The 17,500-nt window shown below is 41.6% G+C and overlaps 4 protein-coding genes across 4 annotated transcripts in view; 3 read left to right on the top strand and 1 right to left on the bottom strand.

Annotated features, from left to right (window-relative positions):
• Positions 1-2,463, bottom strand: part of LOC134187857 (talin-like) — a 36,688-nt gene extending 34,225 nt beyond the window's left edge. Inside the window, exons 1-6 of the mRNA XM_062656027.1 lie at positions 2,337-2,463; positions 2,061-2,133; positions 1,113-1,210; positions 853-927; positions 591-645; positions 453-529 (exon numbers count right to left, since the gene is read on the bottom strand). Of these exons, the coding sequence (XP_062512011.1) occupies positions 453-529; positions 591-645; positions 853-927; positions 1,113-1,210; positions 2,061-2,133; positions 2,337-2,396 (438 nt within the window). The 5' untranslated portion in view covers positions 2,397-2,463. The remainder of the gene's footprint in view (positions 1-452; positions 530-590; positions 646-852; positions 928-1,112; positions 1,211-2,060; positions 2,134-2,336) is intronic.
• A 6,434-nt stretch (positions 2,464-8,897) lies between these two features.
• Positions 8,898-10,546, top strand: LOC134187927 (TNF receptor-associated factor 6-like). Its single transcript, XM_062656102.1, has one exon. It carries the CDS (start codon positions 8,914-8,916, stop codon positions 10,297-10,299), a length of 1,386 nt encoding a protein of 461 aa, XP_062512086.1. The 5' UTR covers positions 8,898-8,913; the 3' UTR covers positions 10,300-10,546.
• A 433-nt stretch (positions 10,547-10,979) lies between these two features.
• LOC134188005 (TNF receptor-associated factor 6-like) lies at positions 10,980-12,587 on the top strand. The gene has a single exon (XM_062656188.1). It carries the CDS (start codon positions 11,042-11,044, stop codon positions 11,648-11,650), a length of 609 nt encoding a protein of 202 aa, XP_062512172.1. The 5' UTR covers positions 10,980-11,041; the 3' UTR covers positions 11,651-12,587.
• Positions 12,588-13,041: 454 nt separating this feature from the next.
• On the top strand, positions 13,042-14,668 carry LOC134188050 (TNF receptor-associated factor 6-like). The gene has a single exon (XM_062656233.1). The coding sequence runs from the start codon at positions 13,112-13,114 to the stop codon at positions 14,387-14,389; it is 1,278 nt and encodes a 425-aa protein (XP_062512217.1). The 5' UTR covers positions 13,042-13,111; the 3' UTR covers positions 14,390-14,668.
• Positions 14,669-17,500: the final 2,832 nt, after the last annotated feature.

Here is a 17,500-nt window from a genome sequence, read left to right as displayed (position 1 = left end):
AAACACACATACAGTACAAACGGACAAATGCAGAAACACACATACAGTGCTAATGGACAAATACACAAACACACATACAGTGCAAATGGACAAACACACAGACACACATAAAGTACAAACGGAAAAACACACATACAGTACAAACGGACAAATGCAGAAACACACATACAGTGCTAATGGACAAATACACAAACACACATACAGTGCAAATGAACAAACACACAGACACACATAAAGTACAAACGGACAAACACACAAACACACATACAGTAAAAATGGACAAACGCACAAACACACATACAGTGCTAATGGACAAACACACAAACACACATACAGTACAAATGGACAAACACACATACACACATACAGTACAAATGGTCAAACACAAACACACATACACTACAAATGGACAAACACACACAGTACAAATGGACAAACACACATACACACACCTTTTTTGCAGCAGCTGCCACAACTGGTGTCTCTTCTTCTTCAACAACAAGAGAGAACTCTTCGTCGTTCATGATGCCTGAGACAAAACGACGAAATGCAATCGTGTAAACAACAGAAAACGAGACGAACGTACGTACCAATTCGATTGCAAACAGCCTTCACCAATTGATCAACATTGTGACTGTCGTCAATCTGTGCAATACAAAAATATCTTAATTGATAACAATAATAATTTTTGTATAACAATAATAATTTTTGTATCACAAGAAAATAAAGAGAGGACAGACAATGATACAGACATACAGTTGAGATGACAACACAATACTGAAGTATGTAGGCAGTCAGTTGAGTTGTGTGTGTAAAGATGGTATGTTTTCAGTTTGCTGTGTGACTGCTCACCAGTACAGTCTTCAGTGCACCGTCCATCATTTTCACTCTCAACGGCCGCATCTTCTTCTTGTACTCTAACAGATCCTACATGACACAGAATCAGAGGTGACACACACGCACGCACACAGTCACACACAAACACACACACTGTGACACACACACACACACACACACACACACACACACACACACACACACACACACACACAATCTCATGCAATCCATTTAATAAATTAGACAAAATGAGTAAATAAAATTATGGCACTCACTCCTGGTTTGAGTAGGTAGTACTCTAGAGTACGTCCGTTTTCCAGCCACGTTCCTTTCTTAGGATCTTCGTCAGCCAGATAGAGGCCATAATCTTGACCTACCAAGAAAGCAACCATATCAATGCTTAATGAGTGAATCACTCAGGAAGTGTAGAAAAGAACAGGAAGGGGTGGGAGAGAGTCATTAACTATTGAAGGGATGCATCTCTCAATACACTAGACTATTGTATTGGAGGGCTGCATCTCTCAATACACTAGACTATTGTATTGGAGGTATGCATCTCACAATACATTAGACTATTGTATCGGAGGGATGCATCTCACAATACATTAGACTATTGTATCGGAGGGATGCATCTAACAATACACTAGAGAGATGCATGCTCACAATACATTACAATAGCATTAGAAAAACGCATCTCTTAGTACATCACACTACTATCCTGGAAGTTACCATCTCTCTCCAACTGTGACACCACCATATGGCAACACCATCATATGGCAATACCACCCACCTTACACACAACAGCAGGAAACACACACAGACACACACCACCACCAACTCATGCGTGGGCGTGACACAACAGACAATTTCCCTCCTAAATCTAAAACCCGTCCGTCTACATCAATAACAACAATAGGAATCCGCAACACAATGCGTTCTCCATTCGCCAGGCTGTCGACCTAGTCACCGGACGTACAACAGCTCTTGGCATTTGCTTCCGCCACAAGTCACGTGGTCGCTCTCATAGCCTTGATCCCACCTGGTCGCAACCGCACGCTAACAGGCGGGCAGCCATTCGGCACGCGGCACTATGCAACAACTGTAGCAACAGCGTGCAACAAATGTAGCAACCGCGCGCAACAAATGTAGCAACCGCGTGCAACAAATGTAGCAACCCGTGTCAGCGACGAATTCCCGGATGTGTGACTAAAATTTCCTCTCACCTTGCGACGGATTCTCGCCGATTCGCTCACGAATCATCTTGCACGCGTCGTACACGATCATATTCGGCTCGAACTAGAGAAAACAAAACGCGTAAACGTCAGAACGGCGCGCAAACGGCGCCGCGTGACACCAAATGTCGCCAATCTGGCGCTCTATGTCGTCGTGACGCGTCGTAACGTAATTTTTCCGTCTGTCCGACGCTGTTCGAGGCGATTCCCAGCCTCACTGACGGCGTCGAGCGCACACACGCGCGTCTGGTCGCTCGTTTCACTCGCCTGCATCGTTTTGACGTTGTTCTGATCAACGATGTTGATCCGCAAGGCGAGACTTGCCATGATGACCTAGCTTGGTTTGAAAGCACGCTGAGAACGTCGATAACCACAACCTACTTCGACGGGTGGATCCTATTATCCGGGTGTCAAATTCCATATATGGAAAAGTTTGCTTTATAGAGCCCGGATATGACATACAGAAAGAATGGAAATGAAAACAGAAAATGAAAATAATAAATGTATGTTTTAAACTAGCGAGTAGCTGCGTTTGTCGCTTATTTTAATATTTTTGTGCGTTTAGCTGTGCATTTTGCGGGTAACGCGCGCTACATGTAGCAAGCTGTGATACATGCGTGTAGGCGTGGCTTTCGCGTTTGTGGCTTGTTTAGCCACGCCTATAGAATTCGACCGCATAGTATCTGTGCAGCCGGTTCCGCCTGTATTCGGGTGTCAGATTTCATTGTAGAGAAAAAGTGCGTAGCGACCAGACGATAAAACACAAAAATGTAAATCTAGTAGCAAATGCAGAGTATAAAATAATCAAACAACTTCCGAGCATTTGTCCGACGCTATTGTAGATGATGAAATTGTCTCGCGTGGCCAGACCTTTTCCTGACGCCTCACATACTTCCGGGCGTTGCTTAATTAATTAAATTTGGCTCATGCTCATTGTCTGTTGTCGGTATCCATTTCGTTAATTAACGATGGTTGCTGTCAACGTCACAGCTGAAGTTGTCCATGACCAGTTTGTGCAACGTAGACTAAGAACTTTGTATGTGTACAAATAGTTTAATTAATTAGGGATCGTCCATAATTGTCGACATTTTTTCAAGCGTACAAAGCGTACGCTAGGGGGGAAGGGGTTGCAGTAGTTGTACGCTTTGGGGGCGTGGAATAAAATATCGATGACCTCTCACTGAAGTCAGGATATTGCATTTATGCCTGCGGGTAACTATCGTTTTCAAGTTAATAATACGCATGACAAATATAGCGCGCGCTAGCTTGGCCGGCGCACGTGTTGGAAGCGTGTATGGCGTGGGACAGGAAGTACTCTGCTGTCCTGAGGGACTTGTCAAAGAGACTTTCCGCTGTTCACAAAGCACCAGCGAACAGATACCATCAGTTTGTGAACGCTTTCGTCTTTGTCAGCCCATCTCTGTCTCGCGAGGAAGGTGTGCAGAAAGCGAAACGTCAATGGAAGACAGCTTTAGTCAGAACGACGAAATGTGCGCGGCAATCTTTGAAAGGGCTTCCAAGAGGATCGACCAACTGAAACGCAATGATGTCACTTCGTTTTTCAAAGTTCAGCCTGAGGTAGCAAATGAAGTTGAGAATTCTCCGCTTGAGAGCAAGAATTCACTGTAGAATTAATATCCCATTTCAGATATCAAAGGAGAGAGCGGAGCATTCTTCTAGTAAGCCCAAGTCTACAGAAGAGAGTCAGCCAATAGAAGTGACTGTAGCCACGCAAGAGATCAGCACTGCTGCTACTGCTGCTGCTGGGATAGGTGTTGACAAACGTGTAGAAGACAGTCAGTGTTGTGCTATTGCACACCTGTGCATGCAGATAGAGATAAATTGCTCTGACCTGCTCTCTGATGATGTCAGGTCACACCCAGAATTCATGAAAATGCTTACTTCTATTGCAGTGTCATCCAAAGAGTACTCCTACCTTTTCTCAGCTTGGGAGGACAACCAAACTTTTGTGAAGAGTCAATCAAAGGTAGATGAAGCAAACAAAGCTGCGGGAAAATTACTCAGTGACTTGAAGACTGGGCTATTAGAGCTGTCTAACATGAGTGTTGTTACAACGACCTTAGCAGTTCAGCTTTGGTCATGCCAGGAGAAGCTAAACAAGATTTTATCTCTTCTGCCCAACATGTTTGAAACTAAGAGTGCTTTGGAGAGAGCCATTCCCTACCTTCAAAGTTGCATCCGTGCACAGAAACAACGAAAACATTGCAAACTGACTGGCAGTGGCCGATACACATTTTTGGCAAGTAACTCATTGGGTTTGAGTTGGGAGTCAGCAATTGACAATATTTCTGAAGTTGAATGTAGTTTGTGCAGTGAGTTATCTCCTCTAAATGCCAAACAGCTTCAAAAACTTCCCCTATTCAGAGACAAATGCTATTACATGGGAATGGAGTGTATTCCAGATTTTGTTTTGCAGAGGTAATTATGCATAGCAGATGTTGACATATGTACGTTGACAAATGTAGTCAATCAGATTGTTGAATTTTTTCCTGTTTTTTTTATCCGTAGGAATGGGTGATAAGTTCATTTCTCTGGACTACACAGAATTGTTATTCAGGCCGAACATTGTACATCAGTTGATGGCCCTAAACACGGAGATCGACAGTAAGGAGAGAATGACAGAACGATGTTTATTACTGACCCAGTGCACAAAGAAGGCATCATGTTCTACCAAAGACCTGGACCTGTGCCTTTGCAGAGGAAGTATCCCCAACTTCTCACGGTCATCATGGACTTTGTGAAATTGCATGGGTTTGCAGCACATGTAAGAAGACGTACTGGTACCTTGACTTCCTGTGGTGTTAGTCTAGAAGACATTCAAAAGCATGTGCTTCAGAATGTTGATGGTTTGTCAAGCATTTCAAAGTAAAAAAGATTTACAATCTTTTGAAGCCAGCTAGATCTAACACTGCTGAAGCTGCAAGACACAAGGATGCACTAGATATTCGAGTGGGAGTAAAAGCCTGTGACTTGAGTAAGGACAATCCAAATGCCCATGAGTACTTTGCCTCTGTACAATGTATTCGCCAGATGTGCGCTGAGTTTCCTGCAGAATGTAGTATTTTTTCATGTGATAGCAAGGTCAAAGTACACATTGGTGGACAAATAGTTTCTCGATATCATCAGCTACGGCCTTTTTTTTCCAAATGATCACGACTTTCCAGTACCTGGATATTTAATTGAGCCAGATGGCTACCTTTTGCTCAGACCTGACAAGTTTGGCCGGGAAATCTTGGATGTTCCTGCTACAGGGCCTCTTTGGATCTATAACGGGTGCGTCAAAAACACGTCTACTACCATGTTGGATCACCTAGATGATTTGAGTGATATGTATGATGAAGAATCTTCAGTGAGAAAACCAGTTCTTGTGCTACTGACAGATGGTGGTCCTGACTGGTCACCCAAGTCTAATTTGAACCAGTTTTTCTTAGGCCGGTTTTGGAAAGACAAAAACCTTGACATGCTCATCAGTGTCTGCTTCCCACCAGGACTATCCAGATACAATCCAATCGAACACTTGTGGTCTCCTTGTTCTAAATGGCTGGCCGGAGTGTCTATTCCTGCTTGTCTTCCGGACGAAACGGTACCATCTACCCTGCAATCAATTGATGCAGAGCAGAGAGCTGAGAAGGAAAGAACAGTCTTTAATAATGCCTTAGATCGATTGAATATGTATGGGAATGGCAAAGTGCATGACAATTTCTGGGTGTCATGAATTGGCATACGAGGGACTGATGGTTCTCATGACAGACAGCTGAAACACACAGTCTTTGAAGAAGCCAGAGAAATGTTCAAGGCTCCTATGAAGTTTATCAAGAGTGACAACAAAAGTGCAAACTACTAGAAGAGTGGAGGTACTATGTGAAGCGTATGGATAGGAGATGGGGATTGGTGTGTTTTCGAAAGGGAGCTTGCGGTGACATGTCCTGTGACTGCACAACTGTTGGGGTGAGTGCCAAGAACGTTATGAAACTGCCCAACAGTGACAGATGGTTAATACCACCAATAACACCTGATCCTGAAAATCCTGGGTATTACATGACATTCCACCAACTGTCCAAAGCATTAGCTTTTAGTAGCCCAGATCAGCATATGAAGAGTGTGATGAATACCAGTTGTGGCAAATGCAGGAATGTCTTTACTAGTGAATCCGATCAAAAAAGCACATAAAATTGGTACACGGTGGAGTCAGGTGCTTGGAAACTCAGACAGAATCAAGCAAGTGTCCACTGTGTAAGGAGCACTATTCGTCGAGGTACCAACTGATGAAGCATCAGGACCAGGAGAAGCACAAGTTAAAACGGGGAAGCCTAGGAAAGACTGGAAACAAGTGACAGAACGGTCAGTGGATGGTCCGGCCATTTAATTTTCTATCTTTCAATTTTCATGTTTTCATTTTTCAATTTTTAATTTAGTTAATTTTTTCATTTTTAATTTTTAATTTTTAATGTTTATAATTTTTAATTTTTACTTGCATTCTTATTTAAAATTGTTGTGTTTATTAAATTTTAAATTTTAATTTTTAATTTTTAATTTTTCATATTTTTTGTAAAATGGCTTTCATTCTTTGATGTTTGGTTCTTGTGATCTTTAGATTTATCTTTTAAAGTTTGATTATTAGGCACCTATGTGCTCAAAACTAGAAACTTGAACGCGCTGTTCGCTTTTCTATTTCTAATGAATAGAAAATAGAAAATAGAAAATTGAAATGACCAAGGACGCTAGACACAGCAGGGTCTCAGGTCAGCGGGGTCTTAGTCTCAGCGGGGGTCTCAGTCGGGCTTCCATGTACGCGTGTCTCAGGAGATTACATTTCCAACACCCAAGCCGGTGTTTGTTTTTACTTTATTATCCGTCACGTGCCAAACCACGTTGGCAGCTCTTGCCAACTCCGCTTTGACACACAACGTTGTGCCAGTGAATACCTCGGTCCCTAACTGTATAGGTACGTGCATTGTACACAACACGCTACCTTTACCGTAGATGAACCGGTTGGAGGGAAATGTTACGAATATCTAGCTCTACTACTAGGTACTGTACCTAGATAGGCTCCGCCCTAGCAGATCGCCGAATTGGCAACTGTGGTGAAGAAGTATACAGACTCGTTTGTTGTCTAGGAAAAATCGAGGCCTACACGGTACCGTACAAGGGTGGGCGTGGTACTCTATAGCAGGTCACATTTCTTCATTTCGTCAGACACGGAACTACCAATTGTTTCCATCTGCCACAATCCAAGGTGCTGGTGCCTCCTCGTCGCGCATCTTGACTGCAGATATGAACGTACGCGTCGACAACGACAGATCACTGAGTGACACGGTAGAACTCTACAGTCATTGTCTAACACTATTGACTCTCTAGTACAGTAGCTATACTCAGCATTGGCATTGTAGTCTACTTAGGAACTAGCTCTAGCTATCTGTAGCTGACTAGCTACATGTATGACCATGTTCTTTCAGTTGTAGCCGCACACTGTTCTCCGTTAATTGAGTTAATTAATTAATTGAGTTGAGTTGAGCACATAGATTTCAGTTGAGTTGACTTCAAATAGAGTTCAGAAGGCTTTGTACGACGATGGACGTCCATGTCTGTTTGCTTGGTGAGTTGTGCGACGAAATGTGACCTGCTAGACAATACCACGCCCATCCTTGTACGGTACCGTGTAGTGTGCCCGTGAAAGCGCGTAGTCTACTACTTGTAGTAGGTTGATGGGTTCGATGTTTCAATTGTGCCTCGATTTTTCTTACACAACAAACGAGTCTGTATACTTCTTCACCACAGTTGCCAACTCGGCGATCTGCTAGGGCGGAGCCTATCTATCTAGGTACAGTACCTAGTAGTAGAGCTAGACATTCGTAACATTTCCCTCCAACCGGTTCATCTACGGTAAAGGTAGCGTGTTGTGTACAATGCGCGTACCTATACAGCTAGGGACTGAGGTCTTCACTGGCACAACGTTGTGTGTCAAAGCCAAGTTGGCAAGAGCTGCCAAGAGCTGCCAACGTGGTTTGGCACGTGACGGAAAGTAAAGTAAAAACAAACACCTGCTTGTGTGTTGGAAATGTGATCTCCTGAGACACGCGTACGAATGGAAGCCCTGCTGAGACCCCCGCTGTGTCTAGCGTCCTTGGTCATTTCAATTTTCTATTTTCTATTTTCTATTTTCTATTTATGTTAGAAATAGAAAAGCGAACAGCTCGTTTAAGTTTCTAGTTTCGAGCACATAGGTGCCTAAAAATCAAATTTTAAAAGATAAATCTAAAGATCAAAAGAATCAAACATCAAAAGATGAAAACCATTTTACAAAAAATATAGAAAATTAAAAATTAAAAATTAAAAATTTAAAAATTAAAATTTAAAATTTAATAAACACAAAAATTTAAATAAGAATGCAAGTTAAAAATTAAAATTAAAAATTATAAATTAAAAATTAACTAAAAATTAAAAATTGAAAAATGAAAACATGAAAATTGAAATGTAGAAAATTAAATGGCCGGACCATTCACTGACCCAGAACAGTGTTCTTTTATTCGTACAGTTTACTATTAAAATCTACGTGGTGTTTAAAAATATGATGTTGAACGAACAAGTTCTTTTGTCTTGCATGCAGCAGTAGTTTTCAGTAATATTATGGTGTACATTAGAACAGCTTCACGTGACCAACATTTTTGCGTACGCTTAGGGGAGGGGAGGGGGTATGCCGAAAAGAGTGCGCTTTGTGCGCTTGAGAAAATGTCGACAATTATGGATGGCCTCTTAGCGAGTGTAAAAGGTGGTCACGTGATACAATTACGCATTCTAGCGCGCGTTAGGCCGACCAACTAGGATGGCGGCTGGAGTTGATGCTCGCTTTGTGGCTCCGCTAGCGGACAGACACGTGTGTCCAGTTTGTCTCTTGGCATTGAGAGAACCAACAGTCACTAAATGCGGTCATTTATTTTGTAACGACTGTGTGAGGCCCTTGGCAAGGCGTGGCCGCATTGTGTGTCCTGTATGTAGAGAGGAACAGAATGAATCAGAAATTTTCTCGAACAACTATGATAAAAGAGAAATAATGAGCCTGAAGATCTACTGTGATCAACAAGAGAAGGGATGCAAGTGGAAAGGAGAACTAAGGGAGAGAGAAACACACAACGAGACTTGTGGGTATGTTGATGTTCTATGCAAAAATGAATGTGGAGAAATGGTGATGGAAAAAGATATGGAAAGTCATAGGAAGAAAACGTGCATGAACAGGCAAGTCAAATGTGTCCACTGTAAGACCATAGTGACATTCAAATGTCTGAATGATCATCATGCACAATGTGAGATGTCTCCAGTCGCATGTGAATTTTGTAGACGACAAGTGCGTAGAGGAGAGATGAATGAACATGTCAGTAAGGATGGAACATGCCCTAACAGTCCATTAGAATGTGAATTTAGTGAAGCGGGTTGCCAGTTTATTGGCAACAGGAAAGAATGGAAGAATCATATAGAACATGACACCGTATTTCATCTGATTCTCTTGATGAAACATCAATCCAGAACCAAGGCTTTACTCTCAGCCACCAAGTCATCACTTGAGTCATCACTCTCGGCCACTGAGTCATCACTTACAGCCACCAAGTCATTACTTTCATCCACAAGAGCTTGTCTTGCTAAAAAGGAATGTGAACTTGAGAACTTGAAATCATTTGTTACAGAGAAGGTTGGAATGCCCGTTTCTCAACCTGACATTTGTGTGTTTGAGTGGAATATAACCAATTGGTCAAACTGCAAGATGAAATCAGAGGTGGATCCAACGTACGGCACACTGTCAAAGCCATTTTTCACAAAACCAAAAGGGTACCGTTTGCGTCTCATGCTTTATCCAGCTGGACATGACGAATGTAAAGGGTCTCATGTCTCTGTTCATGTTTTGGTGTATGCACGAGAGTATGATTATGATGTTAAGCTTCCCAAGCGCCAGCACTGCAAATTCTCATTCACTTTACTAGACCAACAGCCTGATGCAATGAATGTCGTTGTAAGACAGGAGAACACACTTGATCTTATCCCTCGGCCACAGACTATGTTAATAACAGAGGATCGTGAACATGCTTTGCAAGTTATTCCTTACACGAAATTAGAAACCATCGATGACTTTATAAGTTATGAAAAATTAAACTCACGATCCTACATTCAGAATAATGAAATTTTTATTCAGTTTTGTCTTCAACTCAACTTGCCCTAATTTCAATGTGAGCAAGACTTGCAATCATCAATTGTGGTGAAGTGAACACGAATTTATTTTGTGCTGTGATGGTTAGTAGTTTGTAATGTATTGCTACAGTTTTATATCAAAGTGAATGTTTGTGATACTTTTATGAACATTATATTTTCTAATACCCCTGCTATTATGTCATTGTCTGACTTGGAGTGAGTTTGTATGTATCAATGTTTTCTGTGCATTGATCTTAGCAAGAAAATCTGAAACACAATTCTTTGGTCAGTCTAGCTTCAATCTGCAGCTCCTGTGAGCCTGCGTGCCTGCGTGTGTACTCTGCCAGAATCCCCAGCTTGCTTAAAATCCATTTCTACGCGTTGTCCCTACCTTGCATGCTGGTCTTTGTACATATAGGCTGGAGTGTCCAGCCGGTCATTTCCCTCGCGGCGGGAGATGACCGCGGGGGAGTGACCGCGGGGTGTAGCAGCGGATTTGTTCCGGCTATGCAGATTTGCTCTGGTACACCGTGTCCGTACTTTTACGCGTCGCGCACTTGGGAGACCCATACAACAATTCGAATTCGTACAAGGCCACGCGACGCTCAAGCGGTCGATCCCGTGATCGTGAGCTCTCCGTTTGCTTCTAACGGTGGCAGTCGCTGGCATACGGGTAATTACAGCATAATAAGATGGCTGCTGCGGCTGGATGTGACGCTCGGTTTGTAGATCGATTATCAGACAGACACACATGTCCGGTATGTCTTTCTGCAATGAGAGAGCCAATGATGACTAGATGTGGTCATTTGTTTTGTAACGACTGTGTGAGGCCCTTGACAAGGCGTGGCCGCATTGTGTGTCCTTTGTGTAGAGAGGAACAGAATGAATCAGAAATCTTCTCAAGCAACTATGATAAAAGAGAAATAATGAGTCTGAAGATCTACTGTGATCAACAAGAGAAGGGATGCAAGTGGAAAGGAGAACTAAGGAAAAGAGAAAGACACAACGAGACTTGTGGGTATGCTGATGTTCTATGCGAAAATGAATGTGGAGAAATGGTGAAGAGAAAGCGTATGGGCTATCATCTGAAAAGAGTGTGCATGAACAGGCAAGTCGATTGTGGCTACTGTAACACCACAGTGACATTCAAATTTCGGAATGATCACCATGGAAAATGTGAGATGTTTAGACTCGCATGTGAATATTGTGGACAAGGAGTGGTGAGAAGAGAGATGAATGAACATGTCAGTAAGGATGGGACATGCCCTAACAGTCCATTAGAATGTGAATTTAATGAAGCAGGTTGCCAGTTTATTGGCAATAGAAATGAAATGACAATTCATGTACAAAGAGTGATGTTACATCTCATCTTAGTCTTTTGATGAAACAACAATCCAATACCAAGTCATCACTCTCAGCCACTGAGTCATCACTTGCAACCACCAAGTTTTTACTTTCATCCACAAGAGTTTGTCTTGCTAAAAAGGAATGTGAACTTGAGAATTTACAATCATTTGTTACAGAGAAGGTTGGAATGCCCGTTTCTCAACCTGACATTTGTGTGTTCGAGTGGAATATAACCAATTGGTCAAACTGGAAGATGAAATCAGAAGTGGATCCATTTATTACCGTACTGTCAGAGCCATTTTACACTAAACCAAAAGGGTACCTTTTGCGTCTCATGCTTCATCCAGCTGGAAATTGTTCATCTATAGGGCCATGTTTCTTGCTTTGTTTTGGTGTATGCACGAGAGTATGATTATGATGATGAGCTTCCCAAGCGCCAGCACTGCAAGTTCTCATTCACTCTAATAGACCAACAACCTGATGCAATGAATGTTGTTGTAAGACAGGAGAACACACGCGATCTTATCCCTAGTCAAGATACTGTAATGACAGTGAGAAAACGGGAAAATAAAGTCCAATATATCCCTTACACGATATTAGAAATCATCCCTGACTTTATAACTTATGAAATATTGAATTCACGATCTTACATTCGGAATAACGAAATTTTTATTCAGTTTTGTCTTCAACTCAACTTGCCCTAACGTCAATGTGAGCAAGACTTGCAATTATCAAAGTGTGCTGAAGTGAACACGAATTTATTTGTGCTGTGATGGTTGGTGGTTTGTAATGTATTGTTTTAGATCAAAGTGAATGTGTGTGAGACCTGTTTTGTGAACAGTGTATTTTGCCATACCCCTGCTATTATGTTTGTCTAGCTGAGACATTGAGTGAGTTTCAGTAGTTATGGTTTGTAGATATAAATATTTTGCTGTGCACTGATACTAGCAGGAAATTCTGAACACAATACTTTCGTCAGTCTAGCTTCAATCTGCAACTTGTGCGCGCGCGCGCACGCGTGTGTGTGTGTGTGTGAACATTTAAGACGTAATTATAAGTCAACATAAATACAAAGAAAATAGTGATGTACATAGTACAACATTGCTGCTAACCCTGTATCGGTCCAATTCGTGTCTTTTATATAAAAACTATACCTGGTAATTTCCTTGCACTTTGAAGTTTTGCTTTCACTGAATCAGTAGGCACTTATTCAGTTAATTTAATTCATCTCGATTTTGAGCTTTGGAGAGCCTCACCTGACTATAGGATGTCAACGGTAAATGCAGAATGAGTTTGTTAGAGTTAACTTCTGCTTTCTATTTGTTGCAGTTGACAAACGACTCGAATGATCGTGCAGTTCAACGCGTTTTATCCGATCACGTGAGCCATTCGGGTTACGCCTACCGCGTAAACGCAACCTGGCGGAGCTCTAGATGTCCGTTTGCGTTTTCGGATTTTTGTCTACGACGGTCGATCACATATGTAAAGCTTAGAAGATGACTGCTGGAGGATTTGATGCTCGATTTGTAGACCGATTACTAGACAAACACACATGCACGATATGCCTTCTGGCTTTGAGAGAACCAACAGTCACCAAATGTGGCCATTTGTTTTGTAACGACTGTGTGAGGCCCTTGGCAAGGCGTGACCGCATTGTGTGTCCTGTATGTAGAGAGGAACAGAAGGAATCAGAAATCTATCCAAACAACTATGATAAAAGACAAATAATGAGTCTGATGATCTACTGTGATCAACAAGAGAACGGATGTGGATGGAAAGGAGAACTAAGGGAGAGAGAAACACACAACAATACTTGTGCGTTTGCTGATGTACTGTGCAGAAATGAATGTGAAGAAATGGTGATGAAAAAAGATATGGAAAATCACATGAAGAAAACGTGTGTCAACAGGAAAGTTGAATGTTGGTACTGTAACACCACAGTGATATTTAAATTTCTGAATCACCACCATAGAAAATGCAAGATGTTTCCAGTCGCATGTAAATTTTGTAAACAGCAAGTGGTTAGAAGAGAGATGAATGAACATGTCAGTAAGGATGGGACATGCCCTAACAGACCATTAGAATGTGAATTTAGTGAAGCAGGTTGTCAGTTTACTGGCAATAGTAATGAATTAAAACTTCATTTGCAAAATGAGGTTGTATGTCATCTTAGTCTTATGACAAGACACCAGTCCGATACCAAGTTGTTACTTGCAACAACCAAGTCATTACTTTCATCCACAAGAGCTTGTCTTGCTAAAAGAGAATGTGAACTCGAGAATTTAAAATTAGCTATTACCAAGAAGGGTAGAATGTCTGTTTCTCAGAGTCAAATTTGTGTGTTCGAGTGGAATATAACCAGTTGGTCATACTGGATGACGAAAGCACAATCAGATCTACCAGAGTACCAATCAATCCAATCAAAGTCATTCTACACAGGACCACAAGGATATCATTTGTATCTTAAACTTTATCCACTTGGATACGGTTTCTATGAAGGATCTCATGTCTCAATGGATGTATGTGTACGTAAAGGAGATTATGATGATCAGCTTCCTAAGAAACAGCACTGCAAGTTTTCATTCACATTAGTAGACCAACAACCTGATGCAATAAATGTGGTTGTAAGACGAGAGAAAACGGTTGAACTTATTCCTGGTAAATATTTTGATGCAACCGATGACTTTATAACTCATGAAACATTGAATTCACGATCCTACATTCGAAATAATGAAATTGTTATTCAGTTTTGTCTTCAACTCAATGTGCTGTAACTTTAATGCAGAGCAGACTCTTTTATAAGACTGTATTGGAGAGGACCCGAAGGATTGATCTTCTGCTACAATATTATTTGCTGTCTCATACTCTCTATGTTGTGTGTACTAGCTGTTACAGTTTTAGATCTAAGCAGATGTGTGGGATACTCTTTTATGCATGACCATTGTATTAATTACTTGGTTGTCTGAGAAGTTGAGTGGTTTTTCAGTAGATGTGAGTTTGTAGCTACTGTCATAGGCAGACTGAGGTCTGTACACGTACACTGGATTGTGTATAGCAAATCTATTATCTACTTGTGTATCATCTTATTATATAGGTGTGGCGTTACACTAAGACTCCACCCCTTACATCTCCTTTCCTTAAAAAACAGGTTTGAAGCAATGAAATGTCTCTCAACTGCAACTCTAGATTTACCGTTCTAAGTAGACTCTAGATTAGCTAGTAATTGCACACATAGTCTTTCAAGTACTTGGTTTAGTGCTAACTCGTCCACTTCTAGTGGTTGTAGTCGCTGCTGGTATATGTTTCTTCATTGCTGAGGTTGTTTGCTGAGTTAGATCTTGACTCTTGAGTTGTTTTGGTTCAATGGTAATTGATGGCTTCCTGGTCGATGGTGTCTTCACTGGATGACTCACTGATCTTCTCAAAATTGTGTTCCTTGGATGGTTTTAGATGTATTCTGTTTCGTCTGTATGTTAAACCTTGTGTAGTTGTCACCTCGTACGATCTATTGGGGAGAACTTTGTTTACTATTCCTTGTTTCCATTCATCGGTGCTTCGCAGTGGTTGTATTCTCACTGTATCATTTGTCTGCAATTGTTGTTTGTCCTTAGCTTTGTTGTCATACGGCGACCTCAATTGACATGACAAGAGAGAGGCTCGCTTCGCTCGCCAATAATTATGGACACAGTACAGCATTTCTAAACTATTATTGTTCCAATTCGTTTCTGTTGTATAAAATATTTATTTCCACTTTTGTTCCACTAAATCAGTAACTAAATAACCATTTCATCTCAACTCTCAACTTTCAGGTCGTTGCAAAGCCTCTATGGCGTGCGATCTCTGCCAAAACTCCCACAACGCAAACAGACTTCGGTTGCACAACGCAAACAGACTGCGGTAGTACAACGCAAACAGACTCGGTAGCACAACGCAAACAGACTGCGCTAGTACAACGCAAACAGATTTCGGTTGCACAACGCAAACAGACTGTGGTAGTACAACGCAAACAGACGTCGGTTGCACAACGCAAACAACACGCATGCAGTTGCTTACTCATACGCATGCTCTAGAGCCTGCAGACCTTGCAGTACACTGTGGACAACGTTGAGCTTCCGTTCGGCCTCAAGTAGACACCACCCGAGTCTAGTACGTACCCATATAGAGAAGAGTTGATTGTACATGCAAGTTATTGGTGGCGAAGAAGAGTAATTAACTCTGCAAGATACAGCGTAAGTTTACAGAGTCGCAGGGTAGCGAAAATCATTTGCTAGTCAAATTTCATGACAACACAATACTAAGCGAAATTCTATTCAAAGATCTCTTATTTGAGATAAGGCAATATCCTTCATTGTCAAATAGATATCGATGCCAAATGAATCACTGTCTGCTAGACGGTCAATGCGTACATCCTGCTGCTTTGAGCGTCAACAGGTGATGCTATGTTTGCCATGTCGACATGGCTGTGGTCACCCAATCTATCAGAGAGTGCGGGCCTTCCCAATCTATCATGGATGCGAAGAACCTAAAATGGCCGCCCATTCAAAGTATCCAAACGCGTCCTATCCAGATTTCTTATAACTCAGTAAAAAATCTCAGAACCGGCCACCTAACACTAGAATGTAAACGGTCCGAATTGTAGCCAGACTACTAACGCTGACACTAGTCTCAGAATCTAGGTCATCTAGGAAAAGCGTCACATTTCACTTTTGTCAGTCAGGCTATGTAGCGCCTCACTCACATACCCATCCCTACATACCCATTATTTTCTCAAATGTTTCTAGACTTGTTCTCTAGAGTGACTATGCGTCACTATTATTTTATCATGAATACGCATTGACCGGGCAAAAGAAATGAACTTCTGCAACTTCTACTGTTTGCGTTGTGCTATCGACTTCTGTTTGCGTTGTGCATGCTACCGACGTCTGTTTGCGCTGTGCTACACAGACGTCTGTTTGCGTTGTGGGAGTTTTGGCAGAGATCGTAAGCCCTAAGCCTCACTGGACTCTACAATGTCAACGGTAGATGCGAGAGTGATCAGCGTTTGTTGCTACGTTCAAGTTTTGCCAAAGGTTCTCAATTGTGTTGGCGTCAGGCGAATGACTACGGCTTTGGCGATGTTACTCTCACCCATACCACATTCTTTCAAGGCTTCGATTTTACTAGCGCAATGTCGTGGACTGAGCTGCCGATCTCGGGGCATCCTCGATCTCACACCAGCTGTCCGACTTTCCCTCAATTTCATCCAACGAAAGATTGGTCACTCAGCTACAGGAATCTGCAATTTGGCAGCTCTGTAAGCTCAAACAACGACTAGGCAATCAAAGATTTCGCGCCATCAACATCATTTTGCAACATTTCGACCACAACCATTTCAAACCGAAAGTCACACATATAGAAATTTCGTGTACAGTCTAAAGAATTTAATAGATTTTTTACAAGATGTAGGTTTCTAGACATTATTCAGTTGATGCTTCAAGTTATTGTGGTTTTTGTGGTTTCCTAGTGACAAACATGACAAATAGTTCCGTCAATGACATCATAGTGGTTTTTCGTTTTCTAAACAAAAGCTGAAAGAAGGTTTGTATTTCAAGTAGATTATGGGTAAAGCATGTGTAGGTTTCTTTCAGCAAATGGCAAAATTGAATAATAAATGTGTCGTTGAGCTATTCCCCACGTGATTATTTTGTGGTCAAAGTAGCGCGCACTTCAAAATTCAAAATTCTGTTATAAGAAACAAACCCAATAGCGATGGAGAGTCCTTCTCTGTAGTTTAGAATAGAAAATTTGCAGTAAATGACAATTTAAATAATTTTTCCAAAAGCTTTTACAACAATTTTGTGGTCATTCGAACTTCAGGTATAGTCACGTGCATAGAGTGGCTTATA

The sequence above is a fragment of the Corticium candelabrum genome, chromosome 12, assembly GCF_963422355.1.
Source record: "Corticium candelabrum chromosome 12, ooCorCand1.1, whole genome shotgun sequence".
Classification (NCBI taxonomy): Eukaryota; Metazoa; Porifera; class Homoscleromorpha; order Homosclerophorida; family Plakinidae; genus Corticium; species Corticium candelabrum.
Note: the sequence above shows the minus strand (reverse complement) of the source record. Positions and strands in the feature narration are given on the sequence as shown.